At 44.4% G+C, this 27,395-nt stretch overlaps 1 protein-coding gene across 1 annotated transcript in view; it reads right to left on the reverse strand.

Annotated features, from left to right (window-relative positions):
* The window catches only part of LOC126282309 (serine/arginine repetitive matrix protein 1-like), a 1,097,707-nt gene extending 1,070,850 nt beyond the window's left edge, over window positions 1–26,857 (reverse strand). The window contains exon 1 of the mRNA XM_049981964.1: window positions 26,107–26,857. Coding sequence (XP_049837921.1) covers window positions 26,107–26,857 — 751 coding nt within the window. The remainder of the gene's footprint in view (window positions 1–26,106) is intronic.
* Window positions 26,858–27,395: the final 538 nt, after the last annotated feature.

Below are 27,395 nucleotides of genomic sequence, written 5' to 3' on the forward strand. Positions count from 1 at the left end.
CCAAGCAGTACTGTGTTCAACTGATCTTCCAAATCCTTCACCGTCTCAAAGAATTACAATTTAAGTAATATAGGTTATACACCGTCTTTTGTGTTTCGCTTTATTTTAAAGCATCTTCAGTGGTCCATTTTTTCCAACTTCATTCTTAACATTCGTCTACACATAGATGTTCGTTTTCAGTACACTCTGCTCGACTGACGTTAAATATATTTTCGTTTCCAGGCAAGATGTTTCCAGTCAGCAAGAGCCCATTGTGACGAGCCCAGGCGAAATAGATGGGATAGTGCGACACTACTCCCCTACTTCTGCGATAATATAAAACTTCCACTCTTCTTTGTATTTTTCGATGCAGTTGTGTCGTGCAGTTATCAAGGGTATACTAGTGGGCCTTCGGCCCTGAAGGCCCATATTGCTCATATTTCGTTAAATGGTTCTCACACTGACAGTTGTTCATGGCTCAGCATTGAAATCTGCAGTAATTTGCGTAACGGTTGCACTTCTGTCACTTTGAACGATCCTCTTCAGTCGTCGTTAGTCCCGTTCTTGCAGAATCTTTTTCCGGCCGCAGAAATGTGGGAGGTCTAATGTTTTACCGGATTTCTGATGTTCACGGTACAGTCATGAAATGATCGTACGGGAAAAATCCCCACATCATGGCTACTTCGGAGACGTCGTGTCCCATTGCTCGTGCGCCGACTATAACAAAAAATGGCTCTGAGCACTATGGGACTTAACATCTGTGGTCATCAGTTCCCTAGAACTTAGAACTACTTAAACCTAACTAACCTAAGGACAGCACACACATCCATCCCCGAGTCAGGATTCGAACCTGCGACCGTAGCGGTCCCGCGGTTCCAGGCTGAAGCGCCTAGAACCTGACGGCCTCACCGGCCGGCCGACTATAACACCACGTTCAAACTCACTTAAATCTTGATAACTTGCATTGTAGCAGCAGTAACCGATCTAAAAATTTCGCCAGATACTTATTTTCTTATAAAGGAGTTGCCAACAGCAGCGCCGTATTTTGTCTGTTTACATATCTCTGTATTTGAATACGCTTGCCTGTACCAGTTTCTTTGGCCCTTCAGTGTATAATGCCACAGAAAACTAAGAAATCTGAAGCGAAAGTCCTTTGGGCAACGCTTTGTTTCGGCTCTATTTCATTGTAAATATGGCGGAACAGAGATGGAACGGTGTGCCAGCCTACTTAGGCCTCACATTTTGGAGAGTTTCCAGTTCCTTTGCGACAGTTTCATTCGCGTCAGTATCACAGTCTGTCACTGCACTCCCCTTCTCGCGGGATCACCAATACAATACTTCGTTCGATTAAAAAAAAAAAAAAGTTCAAATACAAATAGAACTAGCAAACCAATTATTTTTATTACTGCCATTATTTGCGTCAAGACCCTGTAGGACAACGGAAAGCATTCTAACTTATTTGAGCATTCGTTTTGATCTTTCAAGATTCTTTTTTTTCTATCCATGGAGTCTCCTCCTATCCTCTGTCCATTTTCTCACTGGTTCCTTTGGGTCTTCATTCTCTGACCTAATATTCCACTTGTATGTCTTTTTTCTGTATATTTTTATGTTTTCAGTTTCTCTTCGATCCATTTGTACTTTTTCTAGCCTGATCCATGGCGCTGTTGACTTGGCCTCTCGTACGTATGTCAGAATTGTGTTTGTGAGTGTTGTTGGTAGTAGGTTGTGATGTGCCCGTGGAAATTTAACCTTATTTATCTGCTAAGTTTGACATTTTCTCTGTAGTTTTCCTAGAGTGTAACATATATGGCTGTTCTGTCAGCTTTGGGCCGAGAATTTCTCTCAAGGTTTTGCGTTCTTTCTTCAGTATGCTTTACATGTCGCTTTTCGTATGGAGTCTTAGCGGTTCAGACTTGATTACTGTGTTATAGTATCTGACTTCGTTTGAGTGGACATACATTTCTTATTATATATGTGTTCTCCCGTAAGTTCTAGTCGAGTCTTCTGTGAAATCTTTTCTCCTCCTGTACGTTCTAAGATTTCACCTATATATTTGAAACGTATAACACTGTTTATCTTGTCGTATCTTGTGTCTCATTCTTGCATGTTTAATTTTGAGCGGAATAATTCAGACTTCTGAAAAGAGATTTGCAGGCCAACTTTTTCTGCACATTCCATTAGTATTTCTATTTGTTCGTTATCTGGGAGAATGGCCAGGTCATCTGCGAAAGCTGGGTTTTAGATCTCTATCGTGTCCAGGAATCGTCCTAATCGTGTTGGTTTCCAGTGTGTTTGGGTTTTCTGTTGTTTTTCCCAGTCCCTCATCTTTTTGTTCCGGACTAAGTTGAATAATAGTTGGGACAATACTCCGCTTTGGCGTACTCCAGTCTTGATCATGAAAGGGTCAGAGGTTCACCCATGAATTTAACTTTTAATGGTGGGTCAGCCGATGTCTGTCAGATTAGTCGTAGCATTTTTAGGTCGAGTCCTTGTTCTTCTAGGATGTTGAACAAGGAAATTGTAAATTTTGTCGTAAGAGTTTATGAGACCAACTGCTGAGGTCATCGGTCCCTAAGCTTACGCAGTAATTAATCTAACTAAGGACAACACGCACATCCATGCCCGAGGGAGGACTAGAACCTCCGACGAGGGAAGTTGAACAAGGACTGTCGGACAGATTCGAATGCTTTCTTGAAATCTATGAAAGTGCCAATGATTGGAGTAATCTCGATAGCCTTGTAACATGACAAAATAAAAAAAATCGCACCACCAGGAAGGAGCTGTGCGAATAAACTAAAGATGTCAGGAACAGCACCTGCAATTCCGCCCGAGGAATTTACACCACCTACTAAGGTGGATGTTTCAGATGGGTCGATGCCTGGTACATCAGATCGGCCTCTTCTGTTGATCTGTAAATGTAATTATTTTATGTACTCCATATGCACTGTTGCAACAATAAATCTTACATGAACTGGAAACGTCTAAAGGGGTTTACTAATTTTTTCAAGCAGAGTGTGCTATCTAGACAAATGTATTCCCTAAATTTCATTACCCTTCGTTGGGAGTACCCTTTACGTTATAAGTGAGTTTTCGAGCATCTAAATATATTATATAAATGACCGTGTCGTTTGACTGAATTGACTTAGAGTCGCAATATTTTTACGCTGCCAAGGGACCATAGCCCTTAATATGTGACATGAATTTGAACTTTATACGTCTACCCGTTCCTGAGAAAAAGGGTTGTTAACAGTCGGAGGGACATACAGGCAGGCAGGCAGGCAAAGGACAACAAAGCGGTACTATAAGAGTTCTGTTTTTATAAACTGAGGCACGGAACTCTAAAAACACAGTTACTTGAGTATCTCGGCAGATACATAGTTTATGAGTGTTAATCATACAGCAACATATTCACTCTTTTACGCTCTGTGGTTTTCCGAAAACCTCGATTCGATGTTTTTAACTTAATGCAAAACTGTCAGCGTTATGTCTTAGCTGACTTACACATAGGACGTTTCAGATCAACTCCAAACTTTACTAGGTTAATCAAAGTTCCTTCTTAATTACTTTGATGTAAGTGCCCTCGATCTTCAATCGTTTGCTGCTCCAATAACCTCGCCGCCGATGTAAGTTAAACCCTAATCTTCCTTCCTTCATTACAGAGTAACTTCTAGAGTCTCTTTCTGCACCTACATGGATATTCTGCAAATCATATTTAAGTGCTTGGCAGAGTGACTGTATTAATCTGACAATGCCTACACACCGGCGCTGTTGCGTTTACTACTAAATGTGAGGCGTCTTTGTAAACAAAACGTTACCGTTCACTCATGGTGCTGTCTGCTGACAACACTATTAAGTAAGCAGCTGGCCTTTCCTCTCAGACTTCAGTTGTGTAGTGTTCAACTTCGTCTCGGATGGCTCTTGAAACGCGGAGTGGGGCTACGTGATTCGCATTTAAAGAGTTATACCACATGGCTGGGTTGATGCTACGCCAATCTCCAGGGATCCTTTATCGCGCACGGCAGTCAGACAATGCAAGATGTGTTGCTGCACAATCTCTCGCCAACATGGTGGTTGCTGTTCTGAGCAGTTCCTGCACAGAAATAGGTGTGTGTCATATCATGCATCGAACATCATTGCTACAGGGCTCTATGTTTTCGTTATCTGATTGTGTGTCCTACCGTTGCCACGATCTTAGTCTAGGAGCTAAGACACATGAATAAATTTAACTCTACTGTCAACAGCAAGTGCATTTCATTTACCTATCAAAAAGCCATATGTAAGGCAGAAGCTGTCGCTAGAAAAGCAGCAAAATTTCCCTGAGACATACAGGACACAGTCTACGTCTAAATCTACTTCTACAACCACAGCATAATCCGCAAGCCATCTAATGGTGTGTGCCGGAGGGTACTTCTGGTACCACTAACTCGTCCCCTCTACCCTATTCCACTCGCGAATGGTGCGTGGGAAGAATGACAGTCCGTAAGACTCTCTGTTGGTTCTAATTTCTCGCCGCGGTCATTATGCGAGATGTATCTGGGTGGAAGTAATATGTTGTCCGACTCTTCCCGGAAAGTGCTCTCTCGAAATTTCAGTAGTAAACCTCTCCGTAGAGCACAATAGTAACGTCTGCCAGTGGAGTCCGTTGAGCATGTCGGTAACGGTCTCGAGCCAGCTAAACGATCTTGCAACGAGACGAATCTGTTAATCATGACGTAGTCTAATAGTTTATTACAGTCATTAGATAACCCAAGTAGAAAACTGAGATAACCTATTTCATGCCGCACATGACTCATAAGATAGTGCAAAATAATTGCAGAGGAAAAGTTCTACCTTTTTTGTGGATATCATTTCATACAGGAGTATTTGGTAAACGACGTTTCAGCTAAATGAACTCTTCGAAGCAGAACAATTACACAGTGAGGTCTTCTACCATTGATAATAAAGCTATAGAACGTTGGAAGGGAAGTCCTCTAGTGCTTTCAACCGCAACTCATATGCCAATATCCAGATGGTAACTCCTTTAAAATCTTGGTTCACCAAACACGAGACCAGAAGAATCTTGTCACCAGCATAACACAAATATGATTCAGTCATGGCAATTTAGCAGCTCGCACGTTTAGAATCGGTGTTGTGAACAGTACGCAATGTGACTGCGATGATGAATCTACTGGACATATGTTACATAAGTTCTTCGTAGGTTCTAGGTGTGAATATCAGAGGTAAGATCTGATCTGTGAACTGGAGAAATCAGAAATCACATTTCCTTTTTGTATCCCCAGATTATCATTCGGGAACTAAGTAAGCATACCAAACGATATAAAAATTTATCATAATGAGTCTACTTCTAGCTGTTTTCTACTCTCAATGTGCTGCTAAATTTATTAGAAAGGGAAACAGTTTGTTACAGACGTTATAATAAAACAGAAATGTGTGTAGTTAAATTGAAAATTACGGAGAGATAACAGCGATTTTTAATGTATGTACTGCATATGAGAATGCAGGCTTTCTCGGCGAATCTTGATGATAAGATCTTCTTGGATTGACAACCGAGTCAATGCGTTGTTCTCCGGTAACTCCTTGAGAATGCAGGCTTTCTCGGCGAATCTTGATGATAAGATCTTCTTGGATTGACAACCGAGTCAATGCGTTGTTCTCCGGTAACGATTAAGCAAGTTTCTTAATTTCCATCTTCGCCTGAGGAAAAAAGTGAATCACCTAGGAAGGGCGAAGGAAACATAATGAAACTACACGGGTTGAGGGGGTATGTGATGTTATTTCAGTGGTTACAAACTCGAGTCTGTTTTACAAAGAACAGGGGAATATGAACAGACTTATCAATCTGGCGCTGCATTACCTCTGGTCCGGATGCATTCACTAATTCTGTTGGGAAGGGTGCCATAAAGCAGTTGGACCCTTGTAAGTAGGCTGTTTAGGTTTTTATGTAGGTAACGCCACGTAGCGCTCTCTATTAAAATCGCTGTCTGCGCTGTGTGCAGTCTGTGGCTGGCTGGACCCGTTGTTGGAAGTTTTTCGCCAGTGTTTAGTCTTGGCCAGTTGGATGTGAACAGCCTGTAGCGTTGGGCAGTTGGAGGTGAACTGCCAGCAGTGGGGGATGTGGGGAGAGAGATACCATAGTTCTGAGACGTTATATGATCTGGACGTGTGTCCGTCAGAAAAAGGAAATCTGTTAAACTGGATGCCAAGAATAAACATTATTAAGGTAAATACATTGTTATCTATCAAAAACTTTCATTTTCTAACTTTATACCTATCAGTAGTTAGTGACTTCAGTAGTTAGAATATTTTATTTAGCTGGCTGGCAGTATTGGCGCTCGCTGTATTGCAGTAGCTCGAGTAACGAAGATTTTTGTGAGGTAAGTGATTCATGAAGGGTATAGGTTACTGTTAGGGCTATTCTTTTGTAGGGATTATTGAAAGTCAGATTGCGTTGCGCTAAAATAGTATGTGTCAGTTTAGAAATGATCAGAATAAGTTAAGAGGAAACAGTCTCTGGAGATTGAAAATCAAGTAACGTAGAAGTTTTAAAACAGCACAGTCATTCTTTACATTCAAAGGGGAAGTTTCACCCTCTCCTGAGGCAAACTGACCCGCCGCTGTTGTCACTGCTGCCCCAGATACTGGCAGAGGTACGGAGTGGACACAGGAGCTGACCCCACACACGATCTACTGGGAACAGGTCTGGGGACCTTGCTGGTCACGGGAGAACGTCAGCACCACACAGGCAGTTCACAAAGACACCTGCCATCTGCGGAATTTGTCCTGTCGGGAAACGGCACCACGATACTGTCCCATGAGAGGTAACACACGAGGACGCAGGATGTCCCTAACGTAGTGTTGTGCCTTCAAAGTTCCCTATCAGTTTTTTCAGATTTCAGTCTTCTGACTAGCTTGATGTGGCCCGCTCACGAATTCGTCTCCTGTGCCACCTCTTCATCTCAGCGTAGCACTTGTGACTTAAGTCCTGTTATTTGCTGGCTTAGTTCCTATCTCTGTCTTCCTCTACAGCTTTTACACTCCACAGCTCCCTCTAGTACCATGGAAGTCATTCCCAGATGTCTTAACAGATGTCATATCATTCTGTCCCTTCTCCTTGTCAGTGTTTTCCACATATTCCTTTCCTCTCCGGTTTTGCGCAGCACCTCCTCATTTCTTGCCTTATCAGTCCATGTAATTTTCAACATTCTACTGTAGCACTACGTCTCAAATGCTTCGAGTCTCTTCTGTTCCAGTTTTCCCAGAGTCCATGTTTCACTACCATACAGTACCGTGCTCCAAACGTACATTTTCAGAAATTTCTTCCTCAAATTAAGACCTATGTTTGATACGAGCAAATTTCTTTTGGCCAGGAATACCCTTTTTTCCAATGCTAGTCTGCTTTTGATGTCCACCTTGTTACGTCCATCAGCAGAATTCCTTAACTTCATGTATTTCGTGACCGTCAATCCTGATGCAAAGTTTCTCAGTATTCTCATTTCTGCTACTTCTCACAGCTTCCGTCTATCTTCGATTTACTCTCAATCCACATTCTGTATTCATTGGACTCTTCATTCAGTTCAGCAGATCCTGTAATCCTTCCTCACTTTCATCGAGAAAAGCAATGCCACCAGCGAATCTCACCATTGATATTTGGTCACCTTCAATTTTAATTCCACAACTTGTCTTTTATTTCCGTAATTGTTTCATCGATGCACAGATTAGCCGGCCGAAGTGGCCGAACGGTTCTAGGCGCTTCAGTCTGGTACCGCGCGACCACTACGGTCGCAGGTTCGAATCCTGCCTCGGGCATGGATGTGTGTGATGTCCGTAGGCTAGTTAGGTTTAAGTAGTTCTAAGTTCTAGGGGACTGATGACCACAGCAGTTGAGTCCCATAGTGCTCAGAGCCATTTAAACCAGCCATATCAAAAATAAATGGGTGAGCTCCGCTCAATAAGATTACAGCTGCTAATATCTCCCTAATGAAAAAAATGGCTCTGAGCAGTATGGACTTAACATCTGTTAGAATATTGCTGCGCGGTGTGGGATCCTTACCAGGTGGGATTGACGGAGGACATCGAAAGGGTGCAAAAAAGGGCAGCTCGTTTTGTATTATCACGTAATAGGGGAGAGAGTGTGGCAGATATGATACGCGAATTGGGATGGAAGTCATTACAGCAAAGACGTTTTACGTCGCGGCGAGATCTAGTTACGAAATTTCAGTCACCAACTTTCTCTTCCGAATGCGAAAATATTTTGTTTGCTCGAACAGAAAGGTTTAGGTGTTCGTTTTTCCCGCGCGCTGTTAGGGAGTGGAATAGTAGAGAGATAGTATGATTGTGGTTCGATGAACCCTCTGCCAAGCACTTAAATGTGAATTGCAGAGTAGTCATGTAGATGTAGATGTAGATGTAAATGAGGCGCAACTGAGGAATATTTCCTACCGAGTGTGAGACATTTCACTAAAAACTCAAAACTCCCTTTGCTACGACAATGCAACTGAACTCATGATTCTGTTCATAGCAACAGTAGCTGCAGAACGTTTCAGAGATCAGTCGTCATCTGCACAGGTCGTCAGCTGTCATATTCAAAGGCTTTTTAAATGAGCGCACCGGCTTTTGATTGTATTGTTGTTTATTTAATTACGACCCATGCTTCGGCATTTGATGTCATTTTCAAGTGATTGAATTTATTTCATTAACATATACTGCATAAGAAAATTATTCTCTTCCCACGAAATGACAGATGTAAAATTTTAATTTATGTCCAATTTTGAGCTTGATGTCCCGCAATATATGTTACTGATATGCAATCACTCACTTGAAAATGGGGATGTGTTCATTTAAGAATTGTTATATGACTGTTCAGCAACATCAAAAACTGTTTATATTCAAAGGCGTTGTGAATCATTTCACGTCTTTCAGTGACATTCTGATCTGCTACCACCCGGAAATGCCGGCCGTGATGGCCGAGCGGTTGTAGGCGCTTCAGTCCAGAACCGCGGGACTGCTACGGTCGCAGGTTTGAATCCTGCCTCGGGCATGGATGTGTGTGATGTCCTTAGGTTAGTTAGGTTTCAGTAGTTATAAGTTCTAGGGGACTAATGACCACAGCAGTTGAGTCCCATAGTGCTCAGAGCCATTCGAAGGTTTTTTTTAACCACCTGGAAATGAAATTTGCATAGAGATAAAAATCATTTCCAATAACATCGTCCATGCTCCTTATCTTCTCCTTATTAGGCACAAAACGACATTTTTTCCTATTACGACTGACAGCATGTTTGAGGTCCCTCTTACTGTCTATGGTATTGCCATAGAATGTAACAGGGTGAGCTTTTAAAACTCGTTTTCGCGAGAACTTACTCAACAGAGATTGTGAGAATTCTTATGACGAACATTTTAATTTGAAAAACACAATTTTCCCCCGCCACCTATAATCGACATGGAATTTTGGATATAGTAGAAAAAGGGTGCAGAATGCCTATTTTAGAAAAGTTGAAATTTGTAAACATTCCCACCTTAACTCTAAGAATTTGCTGAATGATGGATTCGCATTGAAAAATAGTATGTTCTTTAATTGTATAGCTTCCCTGTTAAACAATTTACAGTAACCTACTTCACATACAACTCTTGTTGTATCTGATTACAAATGGCTCTGAGCACTATGGGACAACATCTGTGGTCTTCAGTCCCATGGAACTTAGAACTACCTAAACCTAATTAACCCAAGGACATCACACACATCCATGCCCGAGGCAGGATTCGAATCTGGAACTGTAGCAGTCACGCGCTTCCAGACTGATGCGCCTAGAACCGCCCGGCCACACCGGCCGGCTATCTGATTACACATTCGAAGCTGGCTTGTCCACAGATGTTAAAATAATTTTATTGTCTAGTTTCTATCAAACATGTACTAATAGATTTTATCTAATATGCAGCTTCTGACGATTTTTTTTTGGCTTAGCCACGGAGCACTATTTACTTTTAATGTCAACAGTCACCGGTGACTTGCTAAAATATCTATCACGGTTTGTTATCTCTCACACCCTAGGTTTTATGTATAATCTAGATAAGCTACAGCCACGATTCGACATACCAAATCAATTTGCAAACATGGAGAGGGGCTTATGTACGCCCTCGGATCGGCGGCATCCACTCCCTAATATCGGAGCCCGAGTGCACCTCACTTATGTTTCCTGCTAATTAACCGCCCTCCCGTCAATATACACAACAGTTCAACGTATCGCCGCTTCTCCATTGGCCCATGGCGCCACCATAAACACATGCACCAGCCGTCCGAACGACAAACTGGACGTGTGTCGGCGTTTGACTGACCGACCGACCAAGCTTCCTTGTGGGGATGTCGGGCGGGTTGGTTGACGCGACCACCGGTCCTACCCAACCCCCTTCCTCCGCCCTCTCCGTCCATCCCACCCAACAAATTGTGCCGTGTTACCCCTGTTGTGACAACTGCTCCATAAACGATGTCTTTCGTCACTGCGCGCGGGATTAAATGCTGTTCTAATGTGCTTGATGGGATGTGGGATAGACGAAACTTTAAGGACAGAATTTATCGAGAATGTAGGTACTGCAGATATTTGTGGGGACAGGAGCATAGTTGTGGTTTGTATGAGCATTCTTGTACGCATACCAGAATTTCACAGTTTGTATGAGGCAAAAGCAAACGCCGCATGGGGTAGCCGAGCGGTCTTGGGCACCTTGTCACGGTCCGCGCGGCTTCCCCGTCGGAGGTCCGAGTCCTCCCTCGGGCATTTGTGTGTGTGTGTGTGTGTGTTGAGCCAAAGTGAGTTTAAGTTAGATCAAGTAGTGTGTAAGCTTAGGGACCGATGACCTCAGCAGTTTGGTCCCATAAGACCTTACCACAAATTCCCAACAGCAAATATCGTACTCGAAGATATGAGAATTTTGCCTAACGTCTAAGTTTTGATCAAGTTAACATTGTGGTGTGAGTACTGTAATACCTCCGGTACACACACCTTCAGATTATTTGACTTGTCGCTCTAACGAAGTAGGCGAGTGTCAGTAATATGTCTCATGGTCTTATCGTGGCGTGTTTATCTTCTGCCGTTAGGTCAGACGATAGAAATGCCACTTGCACACTTAGAGTAGCAGATTGACGGTGACCAGCTTTAAACACATTTATTAAAATAATAAAAAGGCATAGATATTTCGTAACTTTATTCTGGATGCTGTTTACGGTGGACAATCTGAAGCTCCTTTGGTCTTGGTACGGTAATCTTATTCTCACATATCTCTGATACTTGACAATGTGTCTATATATTTCTCTTCATGGCTATGTACAGGAATATGATAATCTTATTAGGCGCAGACTGAATCTTGACTACAGACAAATGCAGACTAATGCAGACTGACTAATCGGGGGTCTGTACACTCGTTATAATACCTCGCGCGTTCATGTATCACTGCACGAGTATGATCCGCGAGGAGGAAAGGTTCTACGTTAGCAGCAATCTCATTGGCTGCGTTACATATTAATACGCGGATCGGCGGAAGCACAATTTGGTCCGTCTCTAAGACAGCTCCATCTCGTAGTGCGGAGACGGACGAGCGCTGCGCCTGCGCTGTTGTGCTTAGCGGGGCGCGCTCTTAGGGAAAGTTGCGTACGCGCTGACTACGCGGAACTATGTACACAACATACATCATACACATTTGATGGGGAAATAATTAATTCAGCTGGTATATTTAAAAAAATGCGGATAAGCTGTTACGGAGTCATGTATAAGACAAAGCTCTTTATGTCAGTCATTAATCTCAGCCACAGAGACTGCACACCATGCCGCCGACCCTGGGTCAAAAATAATTTGAGGAGGAGGCTTCAAAGCCTGATCCTAAAAAAAAAAAAAAATATTCAAAAGCTAAGAATAATGGATCACTTTGTTTTGAATGACGTTTCGCACTCAGTTCAGATGATTAAATTTCAGAAGTAGAGCGGTCACCTGACGCTCAAAGCGCTAAAATGTTATTTCAAATGATATTCTCATGTAAGTGGAAAACAGTTAGCAGTAATTTACACTACAACGCTCTGGAATCCCTAGTGAAATTGTTAACTGTCATAGTAATGTTAAATTTAAGTTTATCCCATGAAAACCAAAATCAGGAACAGAATGCAAACCAGTACTTTGAATGGATTACATTTTCCATCAGAGCGTATTCAAGAGCGTCCAGAAACAAGGGGTACACACGAAACTTCTCAGCTAACGCATGAAATGTACCAGAAGATGACTTCGGCTACTCTCTACAAAACAATAAAGGAAGAAGAAGTGGACTTCGAATTTGAATCATAGGTGCAAAATCTTGCTGATATTTTTATTCTGCTTCTCTTGTAAATCAATTGTTTTTTAGACATGTGGAATATAACGTACCACGAATGCAATATTTTTCAAAACGTACGAGAATTTTTAGTAAAATACTAGAATTTTATGAGCTTGGTACGAGTATCGCCGGCTCTGGATATCACAAACCTGGTGAGGAGTACAGCTATGTAGATGCAAGAAATCCATAACGGTTTCGTGTGGCACACGAGTGGATAAAAGTCTGTCGATCTACCGTTTTTCCGTTTTTAGGTTTTGTTTGCGATATTTATTGGAATGAAATCTAAAAATTGAAATCTCGACATTCAATGGACGTTATTTCATAAAAAGTATACTTTCCTATTGTTGTAAGTGTTATAAAAATCCAGCCTGTATCAAAATCGTCTCTTACGTAAAATAAAGTGTCGGGTGCTTTTTTACATTTCAAACAGGTGCTAAATCCTTGACTTATTATGTGTCTGTTGTTGTATTTATAAGGTGATGTGCGCCATCACCACGTGTATTCTTCCTTTTTCGAATCTGAAATGAGTGTCTTAAACTTACTGCTCCTCAAATATTCAAATGTGTGTGAATTCCTAAGGGACCAAACTGCTGAGGGTCATGGACAGTGCAGCTGGTCCCGACGGAGGTTCGAGTCCTCCCTCGGGTATGGGTGTGTGTGTTTGTCCTTAGGATAATTTAGGTTAAGTAGTGTGTAAGCTTAGGGACTGATGACCTTAGCAGTTAAGTCCCATAAGATTTCACACACATTTGAACATTTGAACTGCTGAGGTGATCAGTCCTCTTGTACGTCGTTGTGGTCTTCACTCCAGAGACTGGTTTGATGCAGGTCTTCAAGCTACTCTGTCCTGTGCAAGCCTCTTCATCTTCGAATAACTATTGCAACCTACATCCTTCTGAATCAGTACATTCATCTCTTGGTCTCCCTGTTCGATTTTTACCCTCCACGCTTCCCTCCAGCGCTAAACTGGTCATCCCTTGATCCCTCAGAACGAGTCCTACTAACCGATTCCTTCTTCTAGTCGAGTTGTAGCACAGATTCCTCTTCTACCCAATCCTATTCAGTACCTCCTCATTAGCTATGTCATCTGCCCATCTGATCTCCAGCATTCTTCTGTAGCACCACAGTTCGAAAGCTTTTATTGTCCTCTTGTTCAGAGTATTTATCGTCCATATTTCACTTCCATACATGGCTACACTCCACACAAATACTTTCAGAAAAGACTTCCTGACACTCAAATGTGTACTCGATATTAACAAATTTCTCATCGTCAGATACGCTTTCCTGGCCACAGGCAGTCTACATTTTATATCCTCTGTACTCCGACCATCATCAGTTATTTTGCGCTGCAAACAGCAAAACACATTTACTACTTTCAGTGTCTCATTTCCTAACCTAATCCCCTCAGCATCAAGTGATTTATTTCTACATTCCATTATCCTTGTTTTGCTTTTGTTGATGTTCATCTTATATCCCCCTTTCAAGACACTGTCCATTCCGTTCAGCTGCTCTACCAGGCCCTTTGCGGTCTCATACAGAATTATAATGTCATCGGCAAACCTCAAAGTTTTTATCTCTTCTACATGGATTTCAATTCCTACTCCAAATTTATATTTTGTTTCCTTTACTGCTTGTTCAATCTATAGACTGAATAACATCGGGGATAGGCTACAACCCTGTCTCACACCCTTCGCAACCACTGCGTCCCTCGACTCTTACGACTGCCATCTGATTTTCGTTCCCTGTATTTTACCCCTGCCACCTTCAGAATCTGAAAGAGGGGGTATTCCAGTATTTATGCTATGTACATAAAGAAAGTAATAACGTTCACATGAACATCGTTTGTTTTATTTATTTTTCTTTGCCGTGATGCATTTCCTCAATTAACTTTTAAATCGTCCTGAGGTTCCAGGAATCATTTGAATTAATAATTGTGGGGATACAGCAGCTCTGGAGCCCTCTTAATTTCTGCAACCGTAATGCAGCTAACAGACTCTCCTCGTAGCTTGCAGCCTCTCATGTATCATGACTGTAGTCTGTTCCGTTTGATGACGTTCTGCAGCTCCGAAGTGTATTATTCATCCATTCTCAGATAATAACGAAGATCATCGGTTCCCAGCTGCTTAAGTAATAGAACGAGGGTGGATTTATTTCCTTGCATTGCCCATTTCTTTGCCCATAGTTTTCTCTCGGCGGTTTTTGGCTTTGTTTACCTCTAAAACAAAACAAAAAAAATGGTTCAAATGGCTCTGAGAACTATGGGACTTAACTTCTGAGGTCATCAGTCCTCTAGATCTTAGAACTACTTAATCCTAACTAACCTAAGGGCATCACACACATCCATGCCCGTGGCAAGATTCGAACCTGCGACCGTAGCTGTCGCGTAGTTACAGACTCCAGCGGCTAGAACCGCTCGGCCAACCCAGCCGGCCCTCTAAAGCAACCAAAGCAGAACACCCTTTTTGTTTCCTTATGAAACCAAGCCGGATCTCGCAGAACGGAAACTCAATTAACTTAAGTGAACAAATCATAACAATAGGGCAGCTCTATAATCGTTGAGTGTAGTCGCTCGGGACTTCTGTAGACTGCACGAAATTGGTCCGTTGCCCGGTCGGTCGGGTGTCCTATAAATCAGTGCATTTGAAGGGGTCTTAATGAAATTTCAGCAGTTTTCCTTTCTTTATTTAGCTTTCACTACGTAGCATACTAGTTGGTTAACATTTGACCCATCGTTTGTCACGTGCTTAAAGGCATTTGTTAATAATTTTATTTGGTTATATAACGTTTAGTGCATCCTTGCGCTTCAATTGTTGCAGTCTCCATTACTGTTTATAACACGCTAGCGCTCCCACTGTACACACATCGTGTTCAGTGTCTTTCATGTCATCGATATGTTGATTGACTTTGCGATTTGACAGTTCATTGTTTGCTACTCATCACACTCATACTCATTTTCAGCGATGTCACTCTATTTGATTGATTCTGTAACGAAGCTGTGTTGCGGCTCTCAGGCTTGGCTATTTTACATTTGTACTAACAAACCTGATTCACTTCTGCTATTTATTCTTTGTACTTTTGTTCTTAACGTACTTGTTGTACGTACTTACATTTTTATCCAATCCTCTGTAGGACACTACCGTCCAATTCTTGCTTTGACGTTGGCTCACCAACGATCTGCGCCTATTTCACTTCTGAAGCTGTTTAAACTGTTGAAACTGCTAAAGTGAAGCAAATGAAGGATACGGAGAACTTTTTACTTTATTTTCTGGACAATGTTTTTTTGTTCGAGTGAGAAACAAGTGCAATACTAAGTTGTTATCATTAAATAGGATTGAAAGAAAGAATAATAAAATTACACTCCTGTTAACCAGAATCTAGTGACTTCAACTGCGCTCGGAGGCGCATCTACATCTTCTTTTCTGCAAGATGGGAAGGCATAGTTGACAGTCTGTCACGGTTGATGGTTGTTGTTGTTGTGGTCTTCAGTCCAGAGACTGGTTTGATGCAGCTCTCAATGTTACTCTGTCCAATGCAAGCTACATCATCTCCAAGTAACTGCTGCAACCGACGTCTTTCCGAAACTGTTTCCTGTACTCATCTCTTGGTCTGCCTCTATGATTTTCATCCCCCATGCTTCCCTCCAGTACTAAACTGATGACCTCTTGATGCCTCAAAATGTGTCCTGCCAATCAGTCCCATCTTCTAATCAGGTTGTACCACAAATTTCTCTTCTCCCCAATTCTATTCAGTATCTCCTCATTAGTTACTTGATGTACCCACCTAATTTTCAGCATTCTTCTGTAGCACCACATTTCGAAAGCTTATATTCTCTTGTTGTCTAAGCTATTTATCGTCTACGTTTCACTTTCATACATGGCTACGGTCCATGCAAATACTTTGAGAAAAGACTTTCTGACACTCAAATCTGTACTCGATGTTAACAAATTTCTCAGTTGATGATATACACAAGGAAACGCCATTTCTGAAATTTACTCCCGTGTCTTCCAACTCCAGAAAGAAGAAAATTGTGTGATTTCTACAGGAACCAAATGCGTTCATGCTCAGGCGGGAGGGTTTCCTAATGGAGAGTGCAGCTGAAGTTATTCTCTAGTCAAGAGATCCATGACTGTTTCCTTGCTGTAAATGCTGTTGTTTGCAAGAACGATGTGATCTCGAGGGAACTTCTTCTAGATGTCAGTCTTAAGGCTGCTGTAATTCCCCCAAGTAATTAATGCGTTTGCTGATGAGCGTTAGTTGTTCTATCTGCGTCGACAGCTGCTTCACGACGAATATCTGGTGGCGATATGCCTGCGAACTGGTAGAGTTTTACAAGCGGGGTGGGTTTAATATCATTTGTAATAGGACCACCCTACACGTTTCGTTTGACGCCTTGTCAACTATGTTTGCATGGGTGCATGTATACCAGACTGAGCACTGTGATGTGATCGGGAGCCCAGCGTGGTACTGGTGTTCCTACGAGAGGATATTGTTTCTGGTTTCCACCTTCACTCATTCTTGCAATGCTGTTTGTACGTCAGAGTACTAGTTAGAGTAAGACCTGTTGTTCACTTGTTCTTCATTTGTGATTCACTTTTGTAAAGTTATGTTTCTTTTGTTCGTATCTAATTCTACAAGTTGAAACAGTACGTAGTTGGGCTTTGTCCTGCTGCTGTTTTTCTAAGTATGTGATTCGTACGGAGGTATCCGTTTCAAGTCCGCGCAGCATACAATCTTCGTGACCTTTGTTGTACCCACGCCGACGACACGTTTCAGCTACTTAAATTTCTTCACATAGTTCCAACTACTCGCTGTTCACGTATTGATATCCTCATCTAATGTCCAAGTCCGTGTGTGTGAATTCCTAAGGCACCAAACTGCTGAGGTCATCGGTCCCGAGACTTACACACTACTTAAAGTAACTTATGGTAAAAACAACTCACACACCCATGCCCAAGGGAGGACTCGAACATCCGGCAGGAGAGGCCACGCAATCCGTGACATGGTGTCTCAAACCGCACGGCCACTGCGCGCGGCTTCAAGTCCGTCCACTTGGGTCATATCTAGAATAATACCGGCGACTACACTTCAGAGCACTAAATTCCATGATCCAAAAATAACACTACATGAAATTTAAAGAACGGCACAATTATTATCATTTGTGACAGCTGCCACTTAACACGTGCATCTATGCGTCAATATCTAGCTGACAAAAACTGCAACTGATTATAGTTATGTACTCGACGTCAAGGAATATTCCTTCAGCTTGATGTACTGGTATTCGTAACCTGAAGATGAACTCCTCGCCGAAACTCTTTGTCTGTAAATAAACACGCACCTCAGCAGCTTGTGCTGGTTTCATGATGCCATTTATGAGCGCACTGGTCACGTTGGTCAGGGTGGTATACCCTGTTTTCGACGATGGATCTCTTTAACTTGCAGCTTGGCAAGCGAGGGCGGTAAACACGGTTTGGAGACCGCAGTATGGACGTGAGGCGCATGGTCGTGTTAAAGGTATTCAGCTGGACGTAATGCAGTTAGTTAACGGGGCAGAGACGAAACAGTATCGCTATACATTTAACCAGAACGTCTTACGTCGATACGGTTTTAACAAATAGGTGCACTGATTCACGAGAAAGGTTTTTGTATGTAATTTATAAATATTTCGAATAAATTGTCTAAATCACGACGAATTAAAGCTATGATGTGCGAACGATGCAACTGCCACCTAGAGAAAAGTTACTGTACCTCTAGAGTGTAGCCAGTGCCTTGAGGCAGTAGAAAGCTTAGGCAAACTCGAATCTGGTGGTGGCAGAGCGTTTGGTTAAATATCAAAATGCTGTAGCATCGAATACCTACTGGGTCACGTTCTTTCAATTCTGCCTTTTAGCCTAGCATTCACCTCTCGGTAATGTGGAGATTCGCTAGGAACGAAATGTGACTGGGATTCCACGTCGTCTGTTGCATAACTGGTTACAAACATGCAGGTCGCCTAAGTGACATCTAATTGATTATACAGTCGCTTCAGAACAACTGCACAGCCAAAAAATATGCTAGTCCTAATACTATGCTTTGCAGTGATTTGTGCATAGAGGAAAATGAAACATGGGTTGGAGCTTTACATCAATAATACACACATCAAGAAAAGTTTTGCATCGCCCCTGTTCCCAGAACTCCTGAAGATAGACGTTGACTGTGGATATTGTATGACAGACGCAGTCCCTTTGACTGTTCAGAGATGTCACTAAACTCGCCCAAAGATGTAAACAACCATGAACGAGCAGCGCCTATTAGACGGAACGGGTCCGACAACCGATGAGTTCCAGTCATGCCGCCAAGAAGGAGGTACACGGGTCGTGTTGTCTGTAGTTCAACCAAGCCTAGACGGTCAAGACCGCGGTTCGATGGCGTCCGCATTGTTACTTTGTGTCAGGAAAGGCTCTCAACAAGGGAAGTGTTCAGGCGTCTCGGAGTGAACCAAAGCGATGTTGTTCGGACATGGAGAAGATACAGAGAGACAGGAGCTGTCGATGACACGCCTCTCTCAGGCCGCCCAAGGGCTACTACTGCAGTGGATGACCGCTACCTACGGATTATGGCTCAGAGGAACACTGAAAGCAACGTCACTATGTTGAGTAATGCTTTTCGTGCAGCCACAGGACGTCGTGTTACGACTCAAACTGTGCGCCACAGGCTGCATGATGCGCAACTTCACTCCCGACGTTATACCACCCTGACCAACGTGACCAGGGCGAGGTCCATCTTTGCAACCACGACACCATGCAACGCGGTGCAGATGGGCCCAACAACATGCCGAATGGACCGCTCAGGACTGGCATCACGTTCTCGTCACCGATGAGTGTCGCATATGCTTCCAACCAATCGTCGGAGACGTGTTTGGAGGCAACTCGGTCAGGCAGAATGCCTTAGACACACTGTTCAGCGAGTGCAGCAAGATGAAGGTTCCCTGCTGTTTCAGAGTGGTATTATGTGGGGCCGATGTACGCCGCTGGTGGTCATGGAAGGCGCGTACGATAACGTGAATGCCATACTCCACCCGATAGTGCAACCATATCTGCAGCATATTGGCGAGGCATTCGTCTTCATGGACGACAATTCGCGACCCCATCATGCACATTTTGCGAATGACTTCCTTCAGGATAACGACATCGCTCGACTAGAGAGGCCAGCATGTTCTCCAGACATGAACCCTATCGAACATGCGTGGAATAGATTGAAAAGGGTTGTTTATGGTTGACGTGACCCACCAACCACTCTTAGGGATCTACGCCAAATCGCCGTTGAGGAGTGGGACAATCTCGACCAACAGTTCCTTGACGAGCTCGTGGATAGTGTGCCACCACGAATACAGGCATGCATCAATGCAAGAGGATGTGCTACTGGACACCATAGGTACCGTTATGTACGCCAATCTGGTCCAGGACCTCTAAAGGTCTCTCTGCGTGGTGATACAACATGCAATGCGTGGTTTTCATGTGCAATGAAAAAGGTGGAAATGATGTTTATGCTGATCTCTATTCCAATTTTCTCTCGGAACCGGCGTGATGCAAAACTTGTGTGTATAAACAAAGTTTTGAAGCAGTGCAGCAGATGATTCAGTTTTCAGCTGTCTACTTTCCTTGAATCAAAAACAAATGCGATCACGATTTTTTGCTTGGTGTAGTGGGAGATATTATTTGTTTGAAGATTTTCAAATTAGAAAGAAGGCTGATAAATGAATCACTACTGGCGATAAAGAGATTTAAGTCTTTTAAAGACCATAAAGACAAGGTCACGACCTGCTTGAATGAGATTCAGAAATTTCTTGTCAATGAATAAACGTGATTTAGAAATGCTTCTATAAGTTTTTCATGGACATATTTCAAAATATTACGACAATTTCACGCTGCTAATTTCTGCTTCCCTCGGATTACCAGTCACGATTCTCACTCTTAATTTATTGTAAATTTTTCGAACAAGTAGCAATGAGTTACTCAGATTTGAAGTGTAGTAATAATTTCAGTATCGGCAATAACGAAAAGATAACCACCTCATTAGGCTGTGGTTTGAGACAGTCTGAAATTGTCTAATGTTTTTAACAAATAGTTTACATGAAATCATTTGAGATCGATTGCACAGCTAAAAAACATGCAAAACCAAAGATGTGGTGTTTTATTTTTTATGATGTACGTAAAATGTTTTCCGAAAAGTCTCTTCAGCAACTTTGCTTCTTTTACATACAGTAGGCCTACGTTCATTCAGCAGCGCAACTGATGATTCAACTTTCTGCTTTCTCTGACAAAATACGGTACGCCAGACAAGTCGTATGGCCATAAATACTTAATGCTACCCGTGCGAAGCCGGGTTGGGTCGCTACTTTCATATAATGCCAAGAATTATCCCTGGTGATGCACTTACTTGCACGAAACAGACTTATAATTTCAACAGTGTGTGTGTAAGAGCTCGTAGCGACTGACATTTGATAACAAACTCCAAAAGGCCCTGAAGAGCTTGAGCTGTTTTTATGTTGTATTTTTCTAGTCAGTATTGGTATATTCTAGTAATAATGACTTAAACCGTAGTCATATTTTTCAGGACACAGATTAATGATAATATTAATAATAATAATGAGGGCGTGATGAAAATTAGTGCCTCCGAATTTTTTATGTGAAAACTCTTAAGGTTTTTTAAATAAAACAAACTTAACTAACAGTCTAAATCTTTATTCTTCATTGCTCCATATTTTTCAACATAGCATCCCTGATGACGAACACACTTCTCCCAACGACAGACCAGTTTGTCCAAACCGTCACGGTGGAGTGTCTGACTTTGTTCGCAGAGCCTCACCTCCGCTTTATCACTATCAGAGTGAAGTCCTCGAAGGTGTTCTTTAATTTTTGTAAACAGATGAAAACTGGATGGAGCCAAGTCGGAAATGCATGGAGGACGATCGATGGCGGTGAACGCAAGGCGTCGGACGGTTACCAATGTCGCAGCGGTTTTGTGTGGTCTGGCATGATCGTGCTCCATGTGTGGACGAACTCTTAGTATTCGAAACTCGATTACAGCACGCTTCCTCACGCACCGAACAGTTACGTTACACGCCGCAATGGTGCACGCTACATTTCGGAGTCCTCTAGCGGCAGAGGGATTTACTAGTTTCTTGTCAGTATACAGGGTAGGAAAGTGGGTATTTTCATTTTCATCGCCGGACCGGGTGGCGAATAAGTATTTTGCTCAGTGATCTCTCAGGGATCACTGATTTCGCTGGTAACATTTTTATTTGCTGAGATAGTATAGAAACTGTACAATCTCACCATTGATCGAGAATCCTTTGAAATAAATGGTAATGTCATTTTACGGTCTCCAGTGAAGTTTTGAGAAAACATTCGTGGTTTTGTACGAAGTATGAAAGCGAGACAGCGGAGACTAAAACTAATCTAGTTTATCACGAATGCATAGATAAATATAGACTTTGATGCAGCTACTCGCGGAATGGTGTCCCGTTTGACATTCCTATTTTCATTTCTCACCTCTTTTTGCGAGAAGTTTAACTACAAACTATACCATGCGTAATATCATACCACACTGCTTTGTTCTTGTGTTTATCTGGCGTTTGATGAAGATGACTAGTAAACGGATTGAAATTTGTGTGGAGCAGACACTAGAACTGCTATATATGCACTATGTGGTCAAAAGTATCCAGCTGAAAATGGCTTACAAGTCCGTGGTGCTCTCCATCGGTAATGCTGGAATTCAATATGGTGCTGGCCTACCCTTAGCGTTGATGACAGCTTCCACCCTTGCAGGCATACGTTGAATCAGATGCTGCAAGGTTTCTTGGGGAATGGCAGCCCATTCTTCACGGAGTGCTGCACTGAGGAGGGGTATCGATGTCGGTCAGTGAGGCCTGGCACGAAATCGGCGATCCAAAACATCCCAGAGGTCAGGATTCTGTGCAGGCCAGTCCATTACAGAGATGTTATTGCCGTGTAACCACTCTTCCGCAGGCCGTGCACTATGAACACGTACTCGATCGTATTGAAAGATGCAGTCGCCATCCCCGAATTTCTCATCAACAGTGGGAAGCAAGAAGTTGCTTAAAACATCTGTGTAGGCATGTGCTGTGATAGTGCCACGCAAAACAACAAGGAGTGCAAGCCCCTCCATGAAGAACACGACCACACCATAACACCACCGCCTCCGAGTTTTACTGTTGGCACTACACACGCTGGCAGATTACGTTCACCGGGTATTCGCAATGCTCTTACCCTGCCATCGGATCGCCACATTGTGTACTGTGATTCGTCACTTCACACAAAGTTTCTCCATTGTTGAACAGTCCAATGTTTACCCTCCATACACCAAGCGAGGCGTCGTTTGGCATTTACCGGCGTGATGTGTGGTTTATGAGCAGCCGCTCGACCATGAGATCCAAGTTTTCTCACCCCCGCCTAACTGTCATTGAATTTGAAATGGATCCTGATACAGTTTGGAATTCCTGTGTGATGGTCTGGATAGATGTCTGCCTGTTTCACATTACGACCCACTTCAGCTGTCGGTGGTCTCTGTCTGACAACAGACGAGGTCGGCCTGTACGCTTTTGTGCTGTATGTGTCTCTTCCTGTTTCCACTTCACTATCACATCAGAAACAATGGACCTGGGGATGTTTAGGAGTGTGGCGATCTCGCGTACAGACGTATGACACAATTGACACCCAATCACCTGATCGCGTTCGAAGACCGTGAGTTCTGCGGAAGGCCCCATCCTGCTCTCTCTGACTACTGAGATCTGAATGGTGGGCTCCATATGGTTCCCAAGTTGTGCAGTGACCGTAAACCATAAAGTGATCACTTTATGTTTGACTTGTGCTTGATACAGTGTCACTAGTCAGGGAACATAGAACTGAAAACACCGATGATGGCTGTTAATCAGTTGAAATCGATTTGCAAAAGTAAATAAAGAAAACATGATTTTGCGGGACTGGTTGCGCCTTATTTGGTAATTTTAACTACTGAGATCGTTGATATGGACTACCTGGCAGTAGTGCACCTAATATGAAAAACTTGTGTTTTTGGTCGTGTCCGGATACTTTTGATCACGTAGTGTAAGTGAGAACAGAATGTAGTTGTTATCTACGTCGACCAAATTTATACTAGCATTGCACGCGACCTATCTGAAATCTACAGTTAGAACCAGCAATCAAATGAAAACGGGACAGATGGAAAATGAATAAGTAAACTTTATTTTTTTTTCAAACATAATCGCCCTAATTGTTAATATTTTTATCCCAATGTGAGACAAGATGACAGTGAGAAATATGGACTGCGTAGAGGATGTGTGAGGGCTTGTCAACGAAACTTCTGCAGTGCAGTTGAAAAAATCTTTTTATCAAATAGGCAGGCATTGCCCTGGAACAGAGCGAAGCCGCCCGTCGACATTCGTGGGCGTTTGGACTTGACGGCCCACTTCAATTTTTGCAGAATGTCGACGTACCGCCGTGCGTTAATTGTGGGGCCGTGTTCCAGAGACTGACTGAGCAGCAGGTCCTTGTAGTCAAAGAAAAAGGTCGTCACCACTTTCCTGCAGCTGGCGTGCCTGTTCTTTCGACTATTCTGTGGACGTCTTTCTGGGAAACCCTCACACAATCTTCGTAGAGTTCCAATCTCCATATTGTTGGAGCCACAATGAAAAACATTCGTGGCTGGCGATTTTTTTTTGATGAAGAAGTGCACGTCTGGGCACAATGATGGTTCCATAGGCAACTGCCAACATTTTTTCTTGAAGGCATAGACAGTGTTCTCTCACAGTGGGTTCTCTCGATTAGTTTTCAAATACTTTGTTCCTTTCCTTCTGATTCGTTTTCAGTTGACTGCCACCTACTGTACTTAGCACCGTATACGACCTTGCCGCCATCTACAACTACCAGCAAGTGCAGTGCATAGTTTCGAGTAGTGCCTAAATCAGCAGGCAGCTTACACATTGTTTAAACATGTCGAATCTTTACAGAACTGTTTACCAAACGACCCGCTTTAAGTATGTAAGATGGCAAGAACTATGCCCCTTACATGAAGTCATTAAAGATCACCTAACTCACGTTGAGCGAACAGTAGAGCTGAACAAAAATGACTGACAAGGTACAATTCATCTTGTAGAGGGTATAGTATGGACGTATTGGAATAATTAATGTCGGCTGATGGTTTTAAAGTAATTCATATGACATGAAAACTTTGTGGAAATGCGTCGATTTACTGGAGGCTAGTTTATCCCAGGGAAGTATTCAAGTGACCGTGGCCAGCTGGGGAGTGGCGAAGGGAAGCGACAATAGGCAGCTTAGGGCAGCTCAAGCTCTCAGAAAGCGATAATGGGGCGCGGCCTCCAGCTGCCTTAAGATAAGTGACAGTGAGTGGGTGGTTGACCCCATACTGGTGTACTGGGAAGCAGATGGAGAACTTGAATGCCTGTTGATAAATGTCCGTCATCCCATTTTCAGTGAAACATGCGAGAAAGCCGCGCAAAGCTACTGTGGAGCGGTCAACAGAGGCCAAAATATGCTTGTTCGTAACTATAGCAACTTCACGCTGAATTCATGGTCTGCAGAGTCTGAAGTAAAATAGATAATGAGCGACAGAATGAAATACGTCAGCCTACCTACGACTGGAATGTAGGACCAAGGAATTTAAAGTACTCTCCTGGGAGTCAGAACTCCGGAAAAATTGGTGTTTTGTGCAGACGGTAACCTTGATGGATGGAGCTAAATAGCAGAAGTTGAGAGGAAGGGAAATTTTGTCGGAATTGGTTCACTTCCCAGAGTAGGCATTGGTCAGCGCTGGAAGTGACGCATAATTGACGCGACTTGCGCTGCAATTGGCTTAAGTATTTTTGCTGGAGGGGAAACAGAGGCGAAGAGCGGACTGGGAGTAGTGTCCGTAGTGGACTTCTGTTCCCAGCTTTTCCCAGCTTGCCTAGAGTGCGGACGTGGCGTTCTTTACTCAGCTTGCCTGAGAAAGAGTGAGCATGTCTGCAGTTTAGGACTTAGCAAATGGAACGATTGAACTTGGAGATGGAACGTTTTGGTTCTGCTATGTACTGAGCAAGATAGCTAGGAGTGAATAGACGAGTGCAGCCTTGCAGCACCACGAGGTCGGCTGACGTCCACACAACGACACCGCTCCGCCACGTTGTATTCGGTGATATTGCGTCCGCTCCAGCCACTGATTAATTAGTCAGATCAGGTCGTCTAAGTTTCCACGAGGGTTTCATCAGCCATGGATTGTAGATTCTTCTCGAACTTGGCATTATGCCCGGGTCAGTTGATAGGAATTACTTTCGAGTTATCGCGCTTTACTCCACACAAACGCAATTTATTACCACTGCCTGGTAGGAGAGTCATGTAATGTGATGATTGAAGGTCGTGAGTTAAAATAAATTTGTGATAATCGACTGCATTTTCAGTCAAGTAGTTGAAATCCCAAGCCACTTTCTTAATTAATTTTATGTTCAACATTTGCATCTGGTATTAGTTTTAGTTAAAAGTTTAGTTGTAGTTAAAAGTGATCAATTCTGAATGAATTAATGTCAATACTGCCACTGCAGTTCAATCAGGAGTCACAGAGCCTTACTACTATTGTTATCTGATTACGGTAGTTTTGCACTTTCCGTTGATTACCTGGGGTGAACACACGCCAAAACCAGATAAGTGCCGGGTGGGGTGTTACAAGTAGCTGTAAGTATAGTGAATGTGCTAGTTTGAAGCTAAGTCGGATAAAGCCGCAACTCACCTCTGCTACCGCCAGCATCGGAGTAGGACCTGCCGGTGGTGCCGCGCCGCCTCCAGGTGGCGCCGCCGTCGGAGCTGCTGGAGGGGGCGGCGGGGGCGCTGCTGCTGGTGACGCTAGCGCTGGAGCTGGAGGTGCTGGAGTCGCTGCTGGAGGCGAGGCGGCGCCGGCGGCGACGCACGGCGGTCGTGAGCTGGGCGGCCGCGGCCAGCTGCGCGGGCACCGGCCGCGCGCTGGAGGAGCGCCACGGGGCGCGGGAAGCCGCCGCGACGCTGGGGGCGTCGCACGTGGACCTGCTCCTGCGCGGCGGCGGAGGCGGAGGAGGAGGCGGCTGCGCCGGCCCGCGGGGGCTGTCGCGGCCCGCGCCGCCCCCCAGGATGGCCAGGAAGGGCGAGCGCGACCGCCGCCGCGCCTCCGTGCCGCCACCTGCCGAGTCCAGGAGCGCTGGGGCGGGCGGCGGCGTCCTGCTCTTGGCGATGTGGCGCACGACGTCCAGCAGCGACCTGGAGTCCCTGTGGCGGCGGGCCTGCTCGTCGGTGCCCCTCGCGTCGCCCGAGGCGGAGCGGCCGCGGCGGTGAAGCACCCTGCCCGCGATCGCCTCCAGCGGGCTCGCCTCCCTCGACAGGCTACGCCGGTACGCCCTCAGCACCGACAGCAACCCGGAGCCGTTCTTCTCGGAACCGTGGTCGCCGCGCGGGCTCGGTCCGGGGCGCGCTCCCTCGGCGGCGTCCGGAGGCGTCTCCGGTGCGTACATCTCTGCCCTCCAGCGCTCTTCCACCTCCGAGGCACTCCAGTCGTCTCCGGGAAAGAAGAACGCGTGCTCGTACGTAGAATCCTCCGCTTCGACCCTCTCCCGAGGCGAGGGAGGAGTCACCGTGAGTGCTTCGGGTGCGTCGCCGGCATCCTCCTCGGGCCCGGACTCCTTGCCGACGCCGCGCAGGTCCCAGGCGTTGCTGTAGTTGGAGCTGAGCTGACTCTCCCGTCTGTCACGCTCTGCCACTTCGGGACTGATGCCGGCTGCCGACTGGCGCCTGCTCTCCCGGAAGTTTCGGAGGAACTCGTCGCCAGCGGCGGCCGCCGGCTCGGCGCTGGGGCTGCGCTCTGCACTCGCTTCGGCGCACCTCGGCGACTCCAACGTCGTCAGCGACGAAGCTCTCCTCAGCCCCAACTCGGAAGGTCGCAGTGCGGCTCGACTCGGCGTAGCCGTGCGCAGCTGCCCGGTGGGCTCTTCACTTTCCTGCAGGTCGACCGCTTCTCCCGGCGGACTCTCGGAGCTGTCGCCGTGCCCCCTG

Source organism: Schistocerca gregaria, chromosome 7 (genome assembly GCF_023897955.1).
Source record: "Schistocerca gregaria isolate iqSchGreg1 chromosome 7, iqSchGreg1.2, whole genome shotgun sequence".
In the NCBI taxonomy this organism is placed as follows: Eukaryota; Metazoa; Arthropoda; class Insecta; order Orthoptera; family Acrididae; genus Schistocerca; species Schistocerca gregaria.